This window comes from Amblyomma mixtum, chromosome 8, assembly GCF_055824585.1.
Source record: "Amblyomma mixtum isolate Tamu chromosome 8, ASM5582458v1, whole genome shotgun sequence".
NCBI classification, from domain to species: domain Eukaryota; kingdom Metazoa; phylum Arthropoda; class Arachnida; order Ixodida; family Ixodidae; genus Amblyomma; species Amblyomma mixtum.
Genome location: NC_143019.1, coordinates 56,696,197 through 56,715,647, shown reverse-complemented (window position 1 = coordinate 56,715,647; position 19,451 = coordinate 56,696,197). Strand labels below are relative to the sequence as shown.

At 46.6% G+C, this 19,451-nt stretch overlaps 1 protein-coding gene across 2 annotated transcripts in view; it reads left to right on the top strand.

Moving 5' to 3' along the window:
- Acf (ATP-dependent chromatin assembly factor large subunit) overlaps positions 1 to 19,451 on the top strand; it is a 55,537-nt gene that overhangs the window by 4,935 nt on the left and 31,151 nt on the right. The window contains exons 2-8 of one of the 2 annotated variants that reach the window (XM_089558175.1): positions 889 to 1,164; positions 7,960 to 8,178; positions 9,295 to 9,382; positions 9,987 to 10,170; positions 11,698 to 11,888; positions 17,067 to 17,292; positions 18,889 to 19,017. In XM_089558175.1, coding sequence (XP_089414301.1) covers positions 889 to 1,164; positions 7,960 to 8,178; positions 9,295 to 9,382; positions 9,987 to 10,170; positions 11,698 to 11,888; positions 17,067 to 17,292; positions 18,889 to 19,017 — 1,313 coding nt within the window. Of the gene's footprint in view, positions 1 to 888; positions 1,165 to 6,008; positions 6,222 to 7,959; positions 8,179 to 9,294; positions 9,383 to 9,986; positions 10,171 to 11,697; positions 11,889 to 17,066; positions 17,293 to 18,888; positions 19,018 to 19,451 lie in introns of those variants that run through there. The other variant, XM_089558177.1, reaches the window with a different exon arrangement.

Genomic DNA, 19,451 nt, shown 5'->3' with positions numbered 1-19,451 from the left:
GAAAAGCCGGCGTCTGTCTGTGTTGCCAAAAGTTAGGTGACCCCCTACCACAGTGGGCAGGTGAAACCACATCATCAGCTCATTGGTCGAGAGATGTACAGCCTCCCAAAGAACTATCTGTGCAAAAAGGCTTACGGGAACTGGGAAGAGCTACCGGTATCTCACAAACCCCACTGGTGACTTTGTTTGAAACAACCTGTCAGGGCATCGCTTAACCGCTGCACCACTGCACCAGTATAGGGTTGTCACAACTCCCTGCGATCTATGAATCTGTGAAAGAGAAGGAGTACGTGCGCGGGAAGGATCTCTGATGGTGTTGCGTTGTACTCTTAAGGGTAGTTTAAGCATCATCCAATATTTTTTTTTTCTTTGCAGTTGTACATTGACAGTCGCTGGTCTTATTCTGTGGGGGGGGGGGCAAAACCTTTCATCGTGAGCTTCGAATAGCTCTTGCTTAAGTTCTTGGAAGGCCGTCTTTGAACCCCTCAGGGCTTTCTTTGTTCTTGGGTCATTCATCGTCGCTGTCGGGTGTCTCGTCACTTGGCACACAGAGCATTCCTTGTTTCTTTCTTAGTTCCGCGGTACATAACCGAGCCAGCCCCCTTTTCATGTGCTGATGCCAAGTGTCTTATTTTGTTGTTTGTGCCTGCTGTAGTTGCCTAGTAGCTGTGACGTTCTGTTACTCAGCATGAGGTTATGATTTTGATGCCCTACTGCGGAGGTTACATTTCGTCAGGGGCAAAATGCAAAAACTTTAGCCACGTGTTTGAGAACCTTTCACAGCTGATATGCATCGACAACCACAGCGTGTCATGTTGTCTGCAGTGTAGTTACAGTATTGAAATTGAAAGTAATTTATTTTTTGTGTGTTCTTTTTCCGTGTTTCAGCGAGTACTTTGCCCGTGTCATCCTCTGCAACAGTCTTGTGTGGACGTGTAGCCTGACGGGAAAGTCTGGCCTCACATACCAGGATGCCCTCACTTCCGAAGAGCATGCCCTCAAAACCCTTGCATCGTTCCCTGCGGGTCTGAGGAAGCCGCTGCTCTACATCGCCACCCTGACGAATAGGGGCCGCTTGGCCGACCTCTGCGATGATGTGTTCGCGTTTGCCCGGGACCGCTACTTTGTCGGCGAGTCGGTCGAAGTCACCATCAAGAGCCATAAGTGAGTACCGGTGTCTGTTACCTTCCCTTTTCGCCTAACATCGTGCGTCTGTTACCATCTGTGCCTCTTGTGTTTTCTGGAAAAGTCGCTGTAGGGTGCTTGTTTTGTTGTGGGTTGCGAATGCACAGTCCTTGCTGTTTAAACCTGAGAGACAGCTTTGTGGATTGCAGTTGAGTGAGCCCGCTGAACTGAGTAATTCGTGATTTTATTGGCGCTGATTATTGCTGACCCTACTGCATGCGTGACTTCAGGTCACTGGGAAACCCTTTGATTATTTTTTTTGGACTGGGTAGCTAGGTTGCTGGTACAGTGTCCGAGGACATTTGGCACATTTGCTGGACAGCTACCTTCGAAGTGTTGGTAGCTGTCCTGCAGATGTCGTGCTGAAACCTTTCTTTAGTGTGAAAGCTTTGTTCTAAGACTTAGATCAACATCAGTATAGCAGCTTGTGTGGTTTTGTTGAAGTTTTTTGTATCATAATCATACAGTCATGACCTTTGGATTTTTTAGAATTCATGTGTTGGATGCTATTCAGGTAGGACCTTAGATTTGTTTAGTTTCACTATTATATGTCATGCTTCAAAGCAGTTCATCATTTGAGAACCATGGTAGGCCAGAAGGGCTTGACATACACAGTGCAGCAAGGGCTCATACGATTGGCACACACGTTGGCTGCATTATGGAGCTAATGCTCGTGGCCATTTGCCCTCTTAATTTTTGGCTAGTTGTGTGGATGTGGTGGTGCTTACAAGTTTATAATGGCATAAGTTCTTTTATGTACATTTTAAGAAAAAGGAAGAAGAAAAAAAATGTGCTAATGAGGCACTCCAATGTTTGAACTTGACAGCAGTTTCGCTAGCTGTTCCTCTGTGCAGCCACAAGTACAAAGCAATGGAAGGCTTGAGATGAGCAGTTTGTACGGGCTCAATTTTGTCATGTGTTCAGTTATGTATTGGTAACGCGGGTGCCTTTATGAAGAAAGAAGTAGAAGCTGATGCGTTAATAGTTATACCTGCAAATTTGCTTGTGAGTAAATTCGTATGTGTGTTTATGTGTGCAGTTTGTATCTGTAAGATGTTATTGAGCCATTACTGAATTGTGATGGCTAACCTGCGGAATTTTGCATTAGTGTTGTATTGTAAGGTTGTGTGCAACTTATTAGAGCAGGGACACCAAATTTGAATCGAGTGTTCTTTGCAATCATGTGGAAGGCCCCTAATGTTCTGTGGCTGAACATTTTCAGTTCCTTGAATTGCAAACAAAGAAGCTGTGAAATTCTGTGTGTGTGTGTGTGTGTGAAGGGGAATGAGGGGCTCGTTATAAATGAAAGAAGCCAACAGCCACAGAAACCAAGGGGCACAGGGGATTTTTAATTACTTTATTTATTTTTTGCTGTTGTTCGATTTAGAATATTACTGAATATGTTATCGCTTAAAGCTAATTGATTAGAAAAGCAGAAGAAAAACCAACCACATGCCGCCGGTGGGATCCGAACCCACGACCTCCGAATTACGCGTCCGGTGCTCTACCTCTGAGCTACGGCGACGGCTGTCAAATATTCTGCTTTTTTGGGGGTATTTATGTTTACAAATAACCTAACCTTGAGAGTGTTCATCAGGTTAGGTTATATGTAAACATAAATACCCCCAAAAAAGCAGAAGATTTGACAGCTGTTGCCGTAGCTCAGCGGTAGAGCACCGGACGCGTAATTCGGAGGTCGTGGGTTCGGATCCCACCGGCGGCATGTGGTTGGTTTTTCTTCTGCTTTTCTAATCAATTAGCTTTAAGCGATAACATATTCAGTAATATTCTAAATCGAACAACATCACAAAATAAATAAAGTAATTAAAAATCCCCTGTGCCCCTTGGTTTCTGTGGCTGTTGGCTTCTTTCATATATATATATATATATATATATATATATATATATATATATATTCAGAATGAGTAGTATGAATTCTTTCTGTTCTTTTGTCGAGCTTTTCGAGGTATCTAAAGTGACCTTGGCCGCCAAGTATGAGAGCTGCTAGTGTAAGCCAGCCTTTTGCATATGGAAATTAGGTGCTGTGGGTCACTGTGAAGGAGGTGGCACTGAAAGAGTCGAGCGTAGTGGGGAGAGCGAAGAAGGGCAAACGTGTGCAGGCCTGCACAGCATGAAACGTCGAGTGACGGGGCACGGTGGTGACAGCGACTGCAGCTGCGTGGGCAGCTGCATGCATTAAAGTGTCGGAGGCTTGGCTTCGCTCAGCTGTGGCATGCACCTTTGAAGCATTGCCTCTGAAATAACATTGACGTATCCACCGTGTCCATATTTGGTGTGCCATCTGCTTTTTTTTCTTGGAGGGGACCCTCGGCTGTGGTTGGCCTGAAGAGTTTGAGATTGTATTTATAACCACATTAATGCTTATTTTGAAATTCTCATTAGTTGTCAGACTCTCCCCACACACACTATATTTGTGCAAATAAGGTAAAACAGTAATTTTTCTATAATTAGTGATGCCCATAAAAGCAATACCATCAAAAAATAGATTGTGACTGCTAGCACGAAAATATTTTAAAAAATGCTTAAATCCACTATATTTCAGGGAATTGCGGGAGTATAGGAACCATTCACATAAATTTCCACGTGGAACTCACCTAAGCGCCATAAATAATCTACAGTTCAGTTTTTTCTCTTGCATTGTTTCGGTTTCAACAGCAGAACAGTGGCTATGTTGTTGTAGATGAGCTCGGACAATGTTGAGATCATGTGATGCCTGCCAAAACAGTGACATAATAGCTGCTTGTTTATTTGTTTTCCTGCTGGCACTTGGGCTAGGTCCGGGTAGGAGTTGGAGCGAACTGCAATGACAGAGCTGTGATTGTATTTTATAAAACACTGCAATTCCAAGTGCGATTTTAGCAGGACAGAGTAAGTATGATGCATACATTTGGTAAACAACAAGAAAGAGAGTATAACAAGCATACAAAGTTCAATGCAAAGCATCAAATGAAACAAAATAGTTCGTGGTCAACAAAACATGACCATGTGGCTGCAAGATAAGTGCATTTTGCCTTCTTGAATCCTTCGAAATGTGTTCATCTTGATCCCAGCTTCAGTGCTTCAGATTGACTTATCTAAGTTGGCCAATGGCCCGGGCAGTGATGCTGTTCTGTTAAATTTATCTAGGCATAGTTAATAGTGTGTTAGGGTGAATATTGCAGGGTAGGCAGATGCAACAGATGGCTTGTGGTTGCGTTGATCCTGTGGGGACACAAAAGAAACATGATTTGTAGTGTTGACTAATTATTTTATCCCTTCTCAGCCCTACGCATTGATAAGCAAAAGTGGTTGCAGGATTGGAAGTGCAGAATACTGCCTCTAGTACAGCATAGTACAGCATGATCTGTTTCCAGACAATGCCATAGGTTTTTAAATTTTTGCACCTGAGCATATTTGATGAAAATCAGCTAAGTCTGATTTGTGCCTGAAAAACCCATGTTCCCGATATGTAGTGTGCCAGCATGAACAGGTGATGGTACATGCAAAAGCAGGACACTATCCCATACACATTCGAGATAGAAGCCCCCAATTTATTTGAGTGGCAGTAAGCATTGCATCATCATCCAAGGTATGGCTTCACTCCACAAGGAGTTTGACCACCTACAGTTGGAAGTGAGCTGTGACAGCATGGATGTCACCTGATAGCTTATTTGTACCTAACCTAACCTAACCTAGCCTAGCCTAGCCTAGCCTAGCCTAACCTAGCCTAACCTAACTGCAAACACCCTGCAGCTGGCCCCACTGCAACGTTTGTTTCTTTGAAGTGGGAACTATGACATTGGCTTAATGTTCTTGCAGCCCAAGTGTAGGCAAAGGCATAGTGACTCACAAATGGTTGGTATCATATGGAAAGGAAAAAAAAATATAAAGAAATGAATGGAAGAAAAACGAAATCTGTGAACCAGGAACAAATCTTAGCAGAATGTGACAGCTTGTTTGTGAAAACAACGCACTTTGTGTCCCACAACAAATTAAGTGTTGGTGGTTAACTGTTTTCTTTTGTAAATGTAACCAAATCAGTACTGCTTTGTTAAACAGCTTATGGAAAACGCCCGGTTTTCACCCATTTTTTTCAGTCGGGGGAACAACAGAACTCAAAAACAAATGGTTAGCGAAATGGTAACGCGAAAAAAAAAAAAAAACAGTCAAGTTTAGTTTCTCAGCACGCACTGTTAGCTGGTGCAGAACTAATGTGTGTCATTCCATTCGCGATGCCATACGCGATTATCATCGGAAATTTTGGTTGTTTTGCACTTCATTTCTGTTGCGAAGGGAGATAATGAAGCGTGCACCTTTTTACTCGTATGCTTGTTCTAGTGTACTCAGACTTTGCGCTTCTCGCGTTGATTGTGATAGCGGTTTTGTTGGAGCAGCACGATTTGGTAGTGAAAGTTTGAAATCGCAGGGTCGTGCGAATCGCATGAGTTGGCTTTTCCGGCCAGTGGTTATCTGGCAGCATTTTCCTGCCTTTTCGGACTGCTCGTGTCGTGTAGCGACTGTCGACCTGCTGCTTTTTTTTATTATTATTCAGTCGGTTCGCTCGTAACGGCTGCAGTGCAGCAGTGCAACGTCGCGGCTGGAGATAAAATGCGATCGACCTTGTAAGGATCCTAGAAGCGGCAGCGAAAAAAGAAAAAAAAACGGGAATAACAAATTGTTTGGATAGGCGCGCCATCTTGCGGATCTGCCGCGCGAGCCGGCGCGCGCGGCTAAAAGCAAACACGAAGAAAAGCTTGCCGCCTGCTTTGTGCGGGTTCCCGGCGTCACGTGGTACTTCCGGTCCTTTTCGCGCGCGCGCGCGGTGGTAGTTTTTGCGTCGCATGGCGGGAAGCGATGCGATCGTGAAGTTGTGGCTGGATTGAAGTCCGCTGTTCCGAGCTCGGGAGGAATTTTTCGCCGCAAGCTTTCGTCTGCCGAAGGGCTGCCGCGTCCTTGTCAGTAGCGATGGCGTTGGACCGGCGCAAGCAGAACCTGAAGCAGGCGGCGAAGACTTGCAACAAGCTCACCGACTTCTGGTGAGGGCCGTCCGCGAAATGCCTGTGCCTACCTCGTTTACCCGCGCGTAGGGTGGATCGCGTTGTGCCCGTGCTGCGACTGTTATCGCGAATTGATCGTAATTGTTTTCACGCTTCCTAACGCGCATACGTGGCAGTCAATCTGTCGTTACGGGGTGTTTCTCGGCCTGATGCGGCGACCTCGGCCCGAATGGAGGCTTGGGAAACCCGCCGTCCAGATCCTCCATTGCCTCTCTGTTCGTTGCCGATGAGCCGGAATGCCGATGTCCTTGCCGTTTAGGCTTGAGTTGAGAAACCGTTTGCGTGCGATTAGTGCGGCCGATTGTTTGGGGTGTGGGGACGAGTTCGGTTCCAGGCCCCCGGTGGCCGCATTTCGAGGGAGGCGACACGCAAATTACGCGACCGTGTGCTGTGCGAGGCCAGTGCACGTTCAGCCACACCAGGTGTTCAAAACGAGAGCGGAGTCCTCCGCAGTGGCGTGCTACATTTCAGCCCGTGGTAGTGCATTCCTTCGGGATTGCGTTTAGCACTTTAAAAGCCCCCCTTAAAACCCAAAACTCGCCGTGTTCATAGTGCGTGTGTACGGTGACAGGCGAATCGCCGCCTGACGTTTCTGACACGCCATTTTTACTGCCTTCGTGTACTGTGCAGTACGTTTTGCGGAGTAACCGTGGCAGTTGCGTGCCGTCCGATGTCGTCGCGTTTTAATTGCCCCGGTTTGCGAGCGTCGCTCGTCTGCTCGAGTGTTGGCAACTTTACGTGTTTCGATGCTTTTTTTTTTTTTTTTCGACCAATGCGGCGAAGCTTTTACTCAGTGGAGGTCTCGGGGAATAAAATTTCGTGCATTTTTGATCCCCGGACTGTGTGTATTCACTTTGTATGCAGGTATCTCATAGTTTGGTTGCCAATGAAAAGCTAGTTGCAGCTCTGTGTTACGAATGTCAAAGCATTTTTTTCAGGTACAAGATGATCCAAGTGCCTGCTAGAAAAGTGCAATTTGTCTTCGTGAATTCTTTTCACATGTTCAACTTGATCCCAGCTTCAGTGCTTCAGATTGACTTATCTGAGTTGGCGAGACAGCGAGGACTGTTATGCTGCCTTATTACATTCATCTAGGTGTTTGAACATTACATGGCCCTTGATGAATGCCCTTTCGCGTATCTTGGTTCTGGATGCAAATCATATCTGAAGATCCAAACCATTGATGCAGTCATGTGGCACTGATCCGTGCTGGTCTGTGAAGTGAAATGGTCGGCGATCCAGAGGTCGTTGACTGTCGTTCGGTTGCGTTGAATTAACCCGGAACGCCACTTTTGCCTCATTAAGCGCAGAGTTAAAGAAATGTTTGTAATAGCATTGCTGCTGTCGTCATTGCCTAGTCGCATCCTTCTTAGGCCTTTTCTACCTTTTTACTGCCGTCTTTCATTTTGTGGGCTACAAAGAACTGCAAAGTGGTTCAGATCAACCTCTGTTTGCACAGGCTCTCCGCTGTTTTACTTGTATTTTTTTTTCTGTGTTTCACTGATGTTAAACTTGGTGTCTGGTTTTGTAAAGGTGCAAAGTTTCGTGCCACTTCATGTTGAACATTCCTGTGGCAGTTGTTGGCCTGGGCTGCCTGCACGCTATTCAGTGATGTCAGTCAGTCTGTCTTTGCCTGTGAAAGCCTCGTTCTGCACTGGTAACAGTGCAGTTGACTAAATTGCCACCCCTGTTCTCTGTCTTTGCTCCCCCTCCACAGGAAAACATGCACGGTGGCTGGCGTGGTGTCGCCCCCTGCCAAGGCAAAGTCCCCGGTCAAGACCATACCCGGTGTACCGTCCACACCGGCCAGCGTCCCCACCTCACCGCAGAGGAAGACGAGCGGCGGAGGAGGGCAGCTCGTTTCCCCAGACAGGGTCAAGTACCAGGTGGTCGACCCCGAGGGCAAGATGCACACAGTGTTGCCCACGGACGTCTGGTGCGTTCCTGTTTCCTTATGGTGCCATGTGTGACTGCAAGTTTCACTGATGTTTATTTTTGAGGTTTTACCAGGTTTTGGTGGTACCTTGTGAATATGGTCATGTGGAGGCTCATGCTGTGGTGTAGTTGGCATAGGCAGTGTGTTCCCATTGTTAACTTTGCTGGCTTAGTAGTGGTTGAATAAGGGCTAGTTGGTGTGACATTGATGCTTGAAGATCTTCTGCATTTGTCAGAGGCATGAACACATTAATCACGGGGCAAAACAAACACTTGAGCACAACTAGTGGCTAGCCGATGCAGTGGCTCAGTGGTTATGGCACTCGGCTGCTGACCCGAAAGACGCGAGTTTGATCCTGGCCTCGGCGGTTGAATTTCTTTGGAGGAGAAATTCTAGAGGCCCGTGTACTGTGCGATGTCAGTGCACATTAAAGAACCCCAGGTGGTGGAAATTTCCGGAGCCCTTCACTACGGTGTCCCTCATAACTTGAGTCGATTTGGGACGTTGGATCCCCATAAACTATAATAACTAGTGACTGTAATAAAAAAAGAAAACATTTCATCTTCCCTTTGCAACTATCAATTGAGGCCTGTGAAGTGCTCTTCATGTAACTTGAATGGCTTGAAGACGATGGCTCGAGTTCAGTAGCTTATTATAACAAACATTAACTAGTGATTCATACACTGGGAGATTCTATTCTGTGCTTTGTTTTTCACTTTGTGTTTACAGTGTTACGGGAACATTTGAAAACTGAACATTTCGACAGAATTGCCAGTCTGTTTGGGTTTGATAACTTACAGTAAGCTGCAGGACATCTCCGACCAATACTTTTTATATTTACAATCCCAACTTATCGGAGCTAGCTCGGATCTGAAAAGGAGCTGTGAGGAAGGGGGCAACCTAGTTCCGAAAGTTCGGGATTTTTAAATAAATCATGTTTTTGCTAGAGATGTCTCGCAGGTTATTTACTACACACAAAGATATGCACTGGGTGTTGTAGCCGTTCCGACTGTCTTTAAGGCCTGCGCTTGCCATGATGTAGGCTATGTGTTGGATGTTTTAGAAGAACTTTGTATAGACGGATGACAGTAATGTACTTCTTTAAATTTGTTGCAGTCGGAAAAAGAACTCCTACACCAGGGAGAAGAATCGCACTTTTTTTCGCCAAGCTGTGGAGCTGGAGAACGGAATCTTGCGGGTCAAGGTATGCTTCTCTGCTCTCTTCGTATTCACCATTCTTTGCGTTTGATTCTCTTTGGCAGTAGATTTCCTCTGCAGTTGGTGCTGTTTTTATCGACCTTGGGCAAAAGAGAGCTACCTTTTTTGTGTAAGCTGTAAGCTTGGTAGTGTGTAAGTAATGAAGTGACTCGGTGGATTCACGTTTCTTACAAGTGTTTAGTAGCCACATGTGAGATATGCAGCATTTATTTTAGTTTTCATAATTGTAGCCGCAATGGGGTGCTTATGATGTGTTGTATTTTTTATTACTGGCTCGCATTGTAAAACGTGTGCTGTTTTGTAGTGATTTTTTTGGACAAACTTATTTTGGAGGCTGGTGATTAATGACTACATCATTGCTTCTTGTCCACAATCCTGGTACCATGTGTTCCGCTGCTTTATTCAATGCGTGTTATTTGTGCTTTCGTTATGTGCAACTTGCCTGTTCTGCTTGTTTAACCAGCTGTTGATGCACGAGAGCGTTTATGTATATGTAGAAACCTCCGAACTGTTTTTGTGTGCAAACCTGAATTGCAGAGAAAAGGCTTTGAAAGTTAATCTGGTCGATGTTGGTTTAACGCTCTCTGCAGGAAAAGACCCAGAAGAAGTACGGCTTGCATCAGCTGACGTTCTCCGACATCTACACTGGTGCTCCCCCGACGTTCACGGTGACCCCCAAGATCAAGCCGGGACCGGTGGCGGCCACACCCGGTTCTCCCGATGCCAAGGCCAAGGCCAAGAAGCCCAAGCAGCCTGGCACCCCCAAGAAAGAGGGTGAGCGAGCTTGACTTCTTGGTTAACAAGTGTTTTGCGTCCTGTAGAAGGGGTGGAGGCTCTTGCTTTTTGTTTCGGGGTTGCCATTTGTGGTCCTTCACGTACAGTCAGTTTCATTGCCTGCTTCAAATGGGAACTGTCTATACTCTGTTTCGTACATAGCAGTCAACGCTGCGAAAGCTATCGCACCTGTTTGCTGTGAAAGCAAAGTGAACGCAGCCGTACAATATTGGCTTGGAAGTTGTCCATTTTGTGCACAACGATAGCACGAAAAAGGTCCTCCGCACCAAGAACACAGAGGAACGCTTGCGGGTCAATGCGCTTGTATAATGAGGTGTTGATTGTAAAGTAAAACTCTAGTTTGGGTGAGTTGGTTCATGTTGGAAGAAAAACTGGTAATGGCGCAAGAAACGGGGACACAGAAGGCACACAAAAGCCAGGACTGACGCCAACTTGCAACTGGGGTTTATTGGACCAAGCCTGCCTTTTGTACCACAACCAAGCCATATCAACAAGTGCATAAACGTTGTACATATCAAACGGCAATTCACGCGAACACTGGCTACAAAGTATCGCTGATCACTACAGAATCTAATCTAAACAGAGCTTGGAAAGCCAACTTCTTTTCTGGCCAGCAGAAACAATAACAGCATCAACCAAGGGGAAAAAAAACAACAACAACAAGGCACTGGGGCATGAAAAGTCCACACTAACTTGATTGTAACTTCTGCAGCACTGCATTACTGAACATATTTTCTGATTTTGCTTCTGCTGCGGGTTAAGGGGGGACACTGGTCTTGAAAAAAAAATTTTTATTAATGAAGTCATAGTTACGAAATCTTCAGGGAATATGTATTTTTGTGTGCTGATTCCAAATATGTCATTTAATTTCATGTAAAACAATTCCTTGAGCACTTATGCACTATTTATGCAAGTATTTTGCGAAGAGTTTTGAAGAAAATTTGCTGCGGGAAACTCGCTGAAATGTATGCCATTGGGTTCTCTTGACACCAAGGAATACAATAAGGGTGAAATTGTCTTCCTGCCTATCATAGAACTTAAGTTATAGAGTTTTGAAGTTGTCGCTTCAGAAATGAGAGGGAAAGTGTGTATTCCTGTTTCTGAAATGGCAGCTTCAGTACCCTATTACTCAAGTTCTCTGAGAGCCAGGATGATAATTTCACCCTTATTGTATTCCTTGGTGTCGAGAGAACCCAATGGCATACATTTCAGCGAGTTTCCCGAAGCAAATTTTCTTGAAAACTCTTCGCAAAATACTTGCATAAACATTGCATAAGTGCTCAAGGAATTGTTTTACATGAAATTAAATGACATATCTAGAATGAGTGCACAAAAATACATGTGCCCAGAAAATTTCTTAACTATGAGTAAATTAATCAAATTTTCTTTTCAAGACCAGTGTCCCCCCTTAATAGAGAACTGTGGACGCGCAGACGAGCTTGTCAGAGGTTCTCAGTTTCCTCTTGACCTGTGACATCGTGTTCTTCACTTTTGCATGGCACTCAGCTGCTGCGTCCACGGCTAACGGGAAGAAGGAGCCAGGCGAGAAGCCCAGTGGCGCAGCCGATGCGGCCAGCAAGGAGCAGCTCTCCAGCGAACAGAGGGCGAAGGCAGAGGCCGAGGCCAAGGCAGCCAAGGACCGGGAGTTCGAGGAACTGCTCAAGCTGAAGATGGCGCAGAAGGAGGCCCGACAGAAGGTACGGACGGACGCCGGATTGCCGGAAGTTTTGAAATAGGCGAGATGTCTCTTGAGGTTGCTTTTTTAAGGGGGGACATGGGTCTGAGAGCATTTTTTTTATTTACCGACCAAATGCAATGAAACTGCACAGGCTTATTCAGTTTTTTTCTGCCGATTTCAAATATGCATTTTGTTTATTTCTAGGCCAATTACCGTATTTACCCAATTCCAACGCGCACCTTTTTTCGGGGAAAATACGTCTCAAAATCGCATGCGCGTTGGATTCGAGTGCAAACCGAAACTGCCCCATAGCTGCCCATCGTCATCGCCATTATACGATGTGGGAGCTCACTAACTGCTGGCAAACATGGGAGCACGTTTTCTGGTCGTTTTCTGCGTCGCAGGAGCCGTTTTCAACCGGTGTGGCGCTTGTCATTGGTCGCGTGCTCAGTGACCACGGACCACGTTCACGGCGACATTATCCCGTACCATAGCCCGTGCACTGCCGCGGGCGGACGCCTCATCACTGCCGTTGCACGATCGAGATACGCAGCTCGAGGAATATGTTGATGAAACAACGGTTGTCGGAAACGCGTCATTTCAGCGGTAAAGTTCCAAAAACGATGAGAGTCCTTTCTGTTTTGCGGCCGATTTCTGACAGAGATTACATCGTCCGCCAGGCGGGGCACGCCGCGCCGCTAGCCAGGTCGTGCATCATGCTGATCTTACAGATAACAGCGCTTCCGCGCTCGTTTTTACGCTTGTTTTGGCCATCGAACATATTTATCTTTCGCTCAGATGCACTGACGAAGTCATGGATGCTCCGCAAGAAGCTTGAAGGATCCAAATGGTGCATCGCCATTGCCGCAGTTACGCCTAGCAGCAGACGAACCTCCTGTCACCGGAGCTCTCCGCTTGCGCTTTGTCAGGAACTTGCGTGAACGAAAATCTCGTTTCTCAGTCACATCCATAGCGGAGAAAGGAGAAAAACCCGGGCAGAAGCGTTGGTTCACGTCTCAGTGGCGGCAGAACGAAGAAAGATCGTCTGTGTCCGACCGTGCGGTGGAATGTTCGTAGCTAATGGAAGGGCTCCGATCGTACCACGCGATTTGAAGGGCCAGTCGCGACGCTCGACTCGAGCGGAAAACGATCTTTTTTTTTTGTATTTTTATCAAGAATGCGCCGCTGCTGCAGTGGCTTCTGGTAGCAGATGGGTAGGCCTACTTCCCCGCGAAAATTCAAGAGCGGGCGACGCCGTGGAGCGAAATGCCGCGTTCCCGAAATTCGGTCAAATTCGCACTTTCGCGAGCTACCGCGAGTGCTTTAATTGCATTTTTTACTAACTTCCTATTGATTATCGGCTTTGATTTTTTTATACATAAAAGAAGATTTGGTTTGGGGCAATACAAAACGCAAGAAAATACAAAATGGACTTTATCGAAAAAAATCGCGGTTTTTTTCACCCGCATCTCTCCTTAAAATATAAAAATGGTTGCAAATTATTTTCGTTCGTGGAAGTCACATGCACGTTAGAAGCAGGGCTTGTAGTTTTTTTTTTTCATTACCAATATCGGGCGTGCGCTAGAATCGGGCTTGAATTTTTTTTTTGGTGCCGTAAATTGGGTGCGTGTTGGAATCGGGGGCGCGTTGGAATTGGGTAAATACGGTAGTTCCTGAGATATTAATATATATTATGCCATTGTCTGCTCAAACAATAGAAAAAAAATGGGCCACCAGAAATTTAATTTTAATATGTGGGTAGGTACTACAATGTGTGAGGAATGCAACGCTGGAAGCAGTTTTCAGTTTTTTGTCCGTGTGGACAAATGGGCTTAATAGTTAGTTTCATGTGTGTCATGTGTTTTCTGGCACTGTATGTCTGGTTAACTCACTTGAGAACTTACTACATCTACCCACATTGTAGTATCTACCCACATAATAAAATTAAAGTTCTGGTGGCCCATTTTTTTTCTATTGTTTGAGCAGACAATGGCATAATATATATTAATATCTCAGGAACTAATTGACCTAGAAAAGAACTAATTGCACAATTGAAATCAGCAGAAAAAACTGAATAAGTCTGTGCAGTTTCATAGCATTTGGTCTGTAAGTAAAAAAAAATGCTCTAAGACCCATGTCCCCCCTTAAGGCTGGAAATCCTGCAGTGAAATGACGTTCTGAGCCAAACACTGGCCGGGGTGAATGTGTCTGCTTCTCTGACATTCTCGTGGCAGATGAGTGACTTCAGCGGCATATCTTTCCTCTCGATAACTCTAGAAACTTTATGGTGCTCGACACCTACGCTGCTTCCCGCTTAAGGGGGCAAGCTGGTCTTAGAAAAAAAAATTTTGTTAATGAAGTCACAATAATGAAATCTTCAAGCAACATGCATTTTTACGTGCTGATTCCAAACATGTACCGTATTTACTCACATATAACCCGCACCAAAAATTGAAAAAATGTGTTTAAAAAGTGGGGGTGCGGGTAATACGCGAATATTCCGGAGAAGGGGGGCTCGGCGGGTCGGCTTCACGGCAACGCGCGGCCTGCCGTGCAGAGTCCGCATCCCCATCGACATCAACGTGTGTTGCAGTGCATATTAATATTGCACCAACCTTTTGACCACCGAAGGCCAGTATGGACTGAAAGAAGACCACGTGGAAGCGGAGACCATGGAGCATATCGTTTTGCGGTGCAGAACACTTCGTCCGGACATTGCCGAAGACGCGGCGATAGATATAGAGGGTGCCCTGGGATTTGCAGGGGAGGACGGACGTGTGGATGAGAGAAGGGTAGTGGTGACAAAGAGTAGGTTGGAAGATTGGTGCAAAAGGGGCTAGGGACGAGTGAGTCTATAAAAGAGGGACAAATTACAGTTCACAATACGAACAAAATTACGGGGGAAAAAAAAGGGGGGAATCCTAGGCTAGGGGGCGCAAGCCACCACCGTTACAAAGGGCTAAGCCACTATGATCCATCCATCCAGCCAACAAGAGGCCAACGCAGGTCACAGCCAGATCCACATCCATAGTCTGTTTAGTCCCACGCCAGCCACGCGTTTCGCATGCTTTGCATACGCTTTGTTCAGACGTTGATGGGCCTTGAGTAAGGTGCCGTTTCTTGTACGCCCAGTTTGCACAGTTCGCCAGCCTTGTCTAGGCATCATGAGTGTGTCTCGGCGGCAATCATTCACGGCGAAGGAGAAACTCAGGATCGTCGCCGCTGCTGAACAAATCGGCAACAGAGCTGCTGCGAGAAAGAACGATGTCGACGAATCTTGCATTCGCGACTGGCGGAAGAAAAAAGACTCTCTCGAAGCTGCGAACAAGGACAGGCGAGCGTTTCGCGGCCCGAAGACTGGCGCGTACCCTCACCTCGAGACGCAGCTTGCAAAATTCATCGAGGAGCAGAGGAGTCGTGGCCACGCTGTGTCTACAGAGATGGCGCAGATGCAAGCCCTGAAGCTGGCCCGGGAAATGCACATTCCACGCGAGTTTCATGCGAGCCGCGGATGGCTGCAGCGCTTTATGGCCAGGCATGGATTTTCGATGCGGCGGCGAACTACCATGTGCCAGCGGCTTCCCGACGCTTACGAGGAGAAGCTGCTCAACTTTCAACGTTACGTCATCGGACTGAGGAAAGAGCGCAACTACTTGCTATCTCAGCTGGGAAATGCTGACCAAACGCCAGTATATTTCGAGATGCCTATGGACACGACCCTGGAAAAAAAGGGCGCAAAATCTGTTAGTGTGCTGACTGGCGGCAACACCAAGCTGCGCTGCACAGTGATGTTGTGTGCTTTGGCCGACGGCACCAAACTGCGCCCGTATGTAATATTCAAGCGCAAGACTCTACCGAGTACACCACTTCCCCCAGGAATTGTTGTGCGAGTGGAAGATAACTCGTGGATGAACAGTGACCTCGTCATTGACTGGATTCAAGCAATCTGGGAAAAAAGACCAGGTGCCTTGTTGGCACGCCGTTCGATGCTGGTGCTGGATTCGTTCCGAGGCCACTGCACTGACGCGGTGAAAGCTCGCCTCGCTGACAACGGCACAGACCTTGTCGTAATACCTGGCGGCATGACTTCCATGCTCCAACCACTCGACGTGTGCATCAATAAGCCTTTCAAGGCTCACGTGAAGCGGCTATATGCCCAGTGGATGGCCGATGGCCTTTACGCCCTTACGCCGACGGGACGCGTGCGAAGGCCAGATATTGCACTGCTGTGCCAGTGGATCGTAGATGCATGGGGGATGATCCCGGCCGACATGGTACGCAAGAGTTTCAAGAAGTGTGCCATAAGCAACAGCCTAGATGGTACCGAAGATGATTACGTCTTTGAGAGCGGCGATGAAGCCTCAGACGGCAGCAGTGAGAGTGGCGACGATTGACAATTGAACGACAGCACTGACAAAGTTGCGGCAGTCGTTTTCAAATATATTTGTTTTGAAAACTAAAATGGTGACTGTTTGCTCAGTTGTAACTTCCTAGTCCTCATTTTTTCAGGTAAGTGTGCGGGTTATACGCGAGGATATTTTTTTTTATTTCATGGGGTTCAAAGTTAGGGGTGCGGGTTATATGCAAGGGCGGGTTATACGCGAGTAAATACGGTAGTTTAATTTTGTGTAAGACAAGTCCTTGGGCACTTATGTGTTATGTTACACAACTTTTTCCTGAGAGCTTTCAAAAAATTTTGCTGCAGGAAACTTGCTAGGACGCATGCCATTGGCTTGTCTTGGCATCAACTATGCAATAAGGGCAAAATTATTATCCTGCCTGTCATGGAAGTTGAGTTACAGGGTTTTGAATTTGCCACTTCACAAATGGGAAGAAAACGATGATTTCAAAATCCTATACCTCGCCTTTTATAACAGGCAGGATGACAGTTTTACCCTTATTGCATAGCTTGAAGTCAAGAGAAACCAATGGCATGCGATCTAACAAGTTCCCTGCAGTAGAATTTCTTTCAAACCCTCGACAAAAGTTGCCTAACATATTGCATAAGTGCACAAGGACTTGTTGTACATAAAATTAAATTACATATTTGGAATCAGCACACAGAAATGCATGTTCCTTGAAGATTTCATGGTTGTGGCTTCACTAATAAAAACTTAATTCTAAGACCCTCTTCCCCACTTAGCCACCTGAATTGGTGTGTCCACTCTGTGCTGACGGATGTCTCCTCTGTGTGCAGAAAAAGTTGGAGGAGCGCAAGCTGCACGCTCAGTTCCTGACCGAGTGGAACCGCCCCCGGGACGACCTGGAGTGCGACGACCTGCGGGAGCTGCCGCCCCTGGTGCCCCTGCGTTGCGCGATCCCCGCCGAGCACTTTGGCGACTGCATGATGGTGCTAGAGTTCATGGGCCTGTTTGCCCCGCAGCTGGACCTCAAGGACTTCTTCCCGGCCGGCATGAGCTTCGGTGGGTGCTGCGGGGGGCAGCAGTGTGGAATCGAAACTCTGGCTATTTGGGCTACAGATCCCTGGTGGAAAATGCAGCTGGTCCAAAGCATCGCCACGTTGTGGAACTAGAGGAACTTGGAAGGTCCTTTGTTCCCCGCAGCTGAATGTTGAACTAGGAACCTTGTGCTTAACCCTTAATCTGCCACTCCCGAGATAACGCGGGCTACCACATATGCACACCCCCTGCCTCTCCCAAGTTAACTCATTTTGGCTTTTTAACGCACCCCCTGCCGCTCCTGATAATACTCGTGTAAAAAAAATATGCAAACATGTAGCGCCATCTATGGAGAGACTCCGTAAATTCATAGATCTTGTAGGGTAAATTTTAAACAGATGGCGCGCATGTTTCCACATCCGAGTCACTTCGTTTTGGTCTGCGCACAGCAGCCATGTGAGGCTATGTGCCACACTCGTCCGCGCTTTGACGGACGAAGAAATTCAAAATTGCTTGTGAATTCGGAGTCCAATGATAATGAGAACGAGGAAGGAGCCCACCTAAGTGCCTTGTCGAGTGATGACAGCGATGAAGTCCCGCTGCCACCGAAAAATCTGCGTAAGAGGAGGAAATCTGACGGGCCAGATTGGTGCTGGAAGATTTGATTCATTACAACTAATATCTATAAGATTATCCTGAATAAACATGTCTACATGTCCCGCAGAGCATTTTAGTGCGTTACTAGCAAAAAATTTTCAGGAAACTAACATGCAAAAAAAACCAGGCAGGGTGTGTGTAGACGTGAGTAAAAAACCTGACAGTGAAAGGGTTAAAGGTGCACTAAAGAGGAATCTGAACTCGTCTTTTCACCGCGGGAACTTGTTCTACACGTTCCAAGCATTCTTAGAAACTTCGAATTATTGTCCTGTGTGGCCTATTTCCCTAATTTATGTCGGATTAAACGTCCCGGCTCCAGTCGTTTTTTGAACTCACCGCTGACGGTAAGAGGAGCCAACCTATGCGTGGAGTGCCTTTCAGCCGGTCCCGTGTCGGCTTGCCGCTCTGCCATCAATGGAGTGATACGTAGCGATTGGCAAAGGCAATGAGTCCGCTCGTATTTTTATTTCCGTGGGCCTAATTTGCAGCTATGTTGTCTCTGACTGGATCTTTTTATTCACAGAAACCTAAAAAACAAAATAAAAGCGAAACAAAGCCGCCACGCAACTGCCTGAAAGGCACCCACGTTTTAGTTGACTGCTCCTACTGTCATCGGTGAGTTCAAAAAAGAGGCAGTAGCCAGGATGTTTAATCCAATTTAAATTAGGGAAATCATCCACACAGGACAATAATTTGAAGTGTCTAAGAATGCTCGGAGCGTGTAGATTGAGTTCCTGAGGTAACAGGACGAGTTCAGATTCCTCTTTAGTGCACCTTTGATACAAGCACACCAGTTATAAAAGTCGTGAGCTAGCCTGCGTGCTCTGCCGTTCACTTTACGAAGGTGTCGAAGAACAAGCTCGCAGATACTGGAGGATGTGTGTGCACCGGACTTGCATCGCTGTGTGTAGTACCGCTCTGCAACACAGGCAAACGAGGTGCTCTCTGTTGGCAACATTTCAGACCTGTTGGAGAGGGCCCTGACGGAGACGGACATCCTGGGTGCACTGGGTGACCTGTTCCAGATGCTCCTCACGGCTATCTTCCGCACGCAGGAGGAAGAGATGGAGGCCAAGGGCAGACATCCACAGGGTATGCGGCTTTTTCTTTTTCACTCTTGCCTACATTGCACTGCCAGTTACGTTGGCAACATCTCAGGTTTATGGCTGTCACTGCACTGCAGAGCAGTAGCTGCATTCAGTTCAATTCGGTTTAGTTTGGACCTGAGTACACAATACACATACACATTCACTGGGTTATGGTGTGACCCACTACATCGCAAAGCAACACTGGATGAGAGTCGCAGTGCATCGTATGATTCACAGTCAGCTGACCTGCATTTCCATTCTTGTGAGACATGGTTCAGGTCTTATTCTTCTCATCGGCGAATCTCGCTCAAGTTTTGCACTTTGCACGTGCTACGGCCAAACAGTGCTCTGAGCCAAGACGAGGCTGTAGAGTTGCGTTCGGATCCTTGCACACTAACATGCGCGGCTGCTCGATAAAAGTTGTGTATTTGTGCGTGT